This window comes from Protobothrops mucrosquamatus, unplaced genomic scaffold (assembly GCF_001527695.2).
Source record: "Protobothrops mucrosquamatus isolate PMUCROS unplaced genomic scaffold, P.Mucros_1.0 scaffold635, whole genome shotgun sequence".
NCBI lineage: Eukaryota > Metazoa > Chordata > Lepidosauria > Squamata > Viperidae > Protobothrops > Protobothrops mucrosquamatus.
The window spans coordinates 16,668-21,150 of record NW_015386927.1 but is presented as its reverse complement, the minus strand read 5'-3'; the positions used below and the strand labels follow the sequence as shown (position 1 = coordinate 21,150).

Here is a 4,483-nt window from a genome sequence, read left to right as displayed (position 1 = left end):
AACCAAACAATGCATGGATGTGTCTTTTAACTTAAATAGCAGCTGGATGTTAAGAATAGACCTACTGGTGCAGCTTTTCTAGCCTCAAATTACTTTTGCACACCAAACTGCTGTTAAAGGTACAGTGACAATCAGATGCAAAACACATCCCTAGACAAATCCAAGGACAGGCTTTCACAGTGCATGCCTAAAATAGCACCCAGAAAGATGGATTGTCTTTATAGGATTAACTGAGAGAATCTAAAGATCCCTAAAATATGTTCTCTGGTCACTAAGATTTCAAGCATCACGGTAATAGCTAGAAAAAGGAAGAAGCAACTGGAGAAAAATGATAGGAAAATAAGAGGGGACTAGGATTTTGGGAAAGTCACACAGAGGAGTCAGCTGCCAATCGGACAGAAGTGCTGCTTACCCATATGTATAGCCTGGGGGCAGTGGATAAGGAATATGGTATCGGGGCATCAGGAAAAAGGTGCGAACTAAGTGCCAGGCACTGCAGGCAGACATGAAGAAGAACATGGCTCCCAGGGAGAGGCCTTGCTCATACAGGAGCTGAGGACAAACAACGTATTCCAAGATAAGCTGGCTGTATTTTAACGCTCCTACCGTGTGCGCCAATCCCCGAGTGCCTGCAGAAATGTAGCAAGGAAGATGGAAAGGCTTCAGTTCCCCCTTCCCATTTGCTCTATCCTGATCATTAACAGGTCCTTCTCAGAAGATGAGGGCAGCTTCTGAAATGGTTGGGCAATTTTTTGGTACCACCACTGAACATGTTTAAAGGGCCCATTGCCAGAGTGAGAGGGACAAGGATGCAAATAGGACAACGCTAGGTCATTGATGTGAGCGATGATGAGATTTCATGTGTTTTCCTGGGTAGTTTGAGAAAGTTTTTTTTTACATGCTTCCTAATTCAAAAAGGGAAAAAATGGCTCTGGGCCCAAGAAAAAAAAAGCAATTTCTTTAAGGAGTTAGGTGCGGTGTATCCCCACTTCCCCACTGGCATCCAATTCTGGTTTAAGATCTAAAGCAGTGGTTCTCAACCTTTTTAATGCCACGACCCCAACCGGTCGTAAGTCGAGGACTAAACCGGTCGTAAGTCGAGGACTAAACTGGTCGTAAGTCGAGGACTTTCTCTGCCAGGGAGCGCCGCGCATGCGTGGTTCTGCCCCCTGCGCCGGCCGAGGCGTAGCTGGCAAGCGGCAGAGACGGAGCAGGCCGACCACCAGCTGGCCCAGCTCAAGGGAGGTAAGGCACCCGCCGGAAAAGGGGGAAAAAATGGCGGACAGCCTTGCTTGGCGACCCCCGTGAAATGGTCGATCGACCCCAAATGGGGTCGCGGCCCATAGGTTGAGAACCGCTGATCTAAAGTGCAGTGCATACCTACACTAAATCCTAGTTCTGGGTTTATAAAACTAAAGTTCACACAACATATTATATCCAAACAAATACACAAATGGTCTGCTTTCCACAGCAGGCTAAGGTAGTGTCTGGTGATTACAATAAACTGAATCCTAAACTTTATTTTAGCCTCTTCTAGATGCTGGGTGAACCCAGCCAATTAATAGTGCCAGCAGGGTGGGGATGATGGGGGATATAGTCAATGCAACATGTCACACAGCACAGTTACATTGGGTCTCTCAGCCTTAGCTATTCATTCTGCTGGGAATTGCCCAGAAACTCCAGTTCCTATTCTCCTCTACAAGCAAAACTCAGTCACAAAAGTGCTTTAGAAAGCTGAGTCATAAATTACAAGAACCAACAGGACAAAGAATCCTCTCTCTCCCCCTTCAAGTGCAACTTCCTGCTGAAATCAGTCTCACTCTGCTTTCAACAGCAAACCTCTCCCGGTCCCTCCTGAGATCTACACGGAGAACAAGGACCAGATTTTGTATGACAGGCAACTGCCTCCCTCTTTTCCATCCTCCGTGTCTGAAATGCAAAGCACTCTCCCATAATAAATTAAACGGAAGGAAAGCCACCTTACGCTTTTCTTCCTGCTGTCTGCCCACTCAACCCAAAAGGAAAATAAACATGTATGTGTATATATATGTGTGTATTTATTTTATTTATAACCCACCTTTCCTTCAGGAGCGCAAGATGGTATACATAGCATTCCCTCTTCCTATTTCCCCCTGCAACAACCCCATCGAAAAGGTTGATCTGAGAGTCAGTCATGGCCCAAAGCCTACAGAGCTTCTGTGGCTGATCCATCTAAACCTAGATATCTCCCTATTCCCAAACAAATGGCAAAAGGGAAAGGGACGCAGAGCCTCTTTCCCTCATAATCTTTTGCTCAAAGTCAGAGATCCGCAAGACTGATTTTCACTGGAGAAGAACCAATACCATTACCAAGAAGGATGAAATAGGCAACTGTCTCATTTTGGCTGTAAACTCTGCTCTGCCTCACGTGGACTACCTGAATGCAGAGAGGTGACTTTGGTATATCAATTGGCTGTTAACAGCATTAATGGTGAAAATGTCCCAGATTCATGGCCAAATGCAAACGGTGACCTTTCTCTAATGCCCACTAGCAAAGGAGCTGTCTGCATACAACTAACGCTCTTGGGTATGCGTGGCTAATCTGTGCAGAAATGTACAGTATTTCCAAATCAGCCTGAACTTGTCCTTTAATGAGAAAATGAATCTGCTGGAGGCAAGAAGGAAAAGTATTATCTATAGTCTTACTTTTAAGCATATAAATCCAGATCAAATATCTCTGAAGGTTAAATCAATTCAGGACAATTCAATTAACTATTTATGCTAGTTTATTATTCCCCCTCTCCCAATCTTGCTTATCTCCTCTCTTATCGTCCTCCACACACCATGATCTTGCTCTCTTTATGTCTTAGCCTCAATCCTAAGGTTGCAGCCTGGCTTGCTTTGAAGTAGGCTGTTTCTTTGAATGTCTAATCCAATTATCAGCTAGTCATTAATTCATTTAGTGCTGATAATTTAGATGGGTTTAAGGTCATGGTTTAGTGCTACAGATAAGGACAATGAGGAAATTTTGTGCCGACAATGGTAATCCCGCACCTACCAAAAGCAGCAACAAGGCAGTAAAGCCCAAAGATAGAAGTAGGAACATTTTTAAAATTAAAGATAAATTGATATGGGAGGCAAAACAAAAATGGAAAAGCCTTTCTCACCAACCTTGATGATAAGAAATACAGCTGAGGAAGAATCAAAGGCTCCATTGTAGAGGGTAATGATGATGGACCGATGTTTTCCAAACAGATTCCCAATCTGGAGAAATAAATTAAAAGGGCCAATCCCCTTCAGTTCTACTTAGGCTAGAATATAAAAAATTAGATGCTATGGAAGAATAAGCAATTTGTAAAATAGATTTCCTCTATGCCTGTGGCCACCTTTCATGGAATTTCATCTCCAGACTAGCCTGATACATTCTGAACATGTAGGAAAATGACATAATGGTTCTCTTTTCCCAATTTATTTTGAATATCCCAAAAAGAGGAAATAAAGTTATCTCTGGGATCTCCCCCCACCCAAGTAAAAGTTGTTGTGGTTAGACTTATCCATGCCCCCCCCTCCAAAGTTCTTTCCCAGAATCCCTCCCCAGTAGGATGCATAAGGGAAGAAATTCAAACCTGCATATTTGTGAGAATGAGAAGGATCCCACCAACAGAGATAAATGTCAATGCTGGATACAACATTATTGCAGTGGCTGGAAAGAAGAAAAACCAAGATATAGATAATCTGTCTTTCAAAGTATTGTTGCCCATTTTCCATATTCATTCACAGTGCAGAACTAAAAAAATCAGTTGTGCTAGTGCAAGAATAGCCATTCATATATTGGCTAACAGCTCCCAACCTAACAATTCCCAATGTACATAGTATGGAGCATAGCAAACTGTAGCAACATATATTTTATACCAGTTCTGAGAAATTACTAATAAAAAGCCTGAGCCCACAGTCTTTGTCCTGCCTTTGCCTTTTGATAAATATTAGCAAAAAGTATCGGCCAGATGTGCATAAGCAGAAGTGAGCTAGACAGTGCACATGATTTTGTGGAATGCTAGTGTCAGCTCTCAACAAAACACATACAGTAGAATTATTTCTCAAGAGGCACCCATCCAGTCGGACACCTTGTAATCTTTCAAGATAAATGTATAAATGAACATTAAGATAAATCCCAATCAAGTTGATTCAGAGAATAGCACAATGATAATCTAGGATATGGTATATCCTTCACATCTACTTATCAAGCTTTGAATAGTAAATGGATAGCCATTACTTCTCATTTAGCCAACAAAGTTAAGTTTAAACATTTTGATTTGATTTTGATTTTATTAAATTTATACCCCGCCCTTCTCCCGGAGGACTCAGGGCGGCTTACAGCCAGTTTAAAACAATGGTACAATACAATACAAAATTTAAAAAGATTAAAAATAACTATTTAAATTTGGCCGCTTCTACTAAAAATTTAATTTAAAACCCCTTTAAAATACCCCTAGGCCAGTCCTGC

General features: G+C 41.9%; 1 protein-coding gene across 1 annotated transcript in view; it reads right to left on the bottom strand.

Moving 5' to 3' along the window:
- Positions 1 to 4,483, bottom strand: part of SLC43A3 (solute carrier family 43 member 3) — a 27,288-nt gene that overhangs the window by 7,920 nt on the left and 14,885 nt on the right. Inside the window, exons 5-7 of the mRNA XM_015817759.1 lie at positions 3,606 to 3,682; positions 3,151 to 3,243; positions 413 to 552 (exon numbers count right to left, since the gene is read on the bottom strand). Of these exons, the coding sequence (XP_015673245.1) occupies positions 413 to 552; positions 3,151 to 3,243; positions 3,606 to 3,682 (310 nt within the window). The remainder of the gene's footprint in view (positions 1 to 412; positions 553 to 3,150; positions 3,244 to 3,605; positions 3,683 to 4,483) is intronic.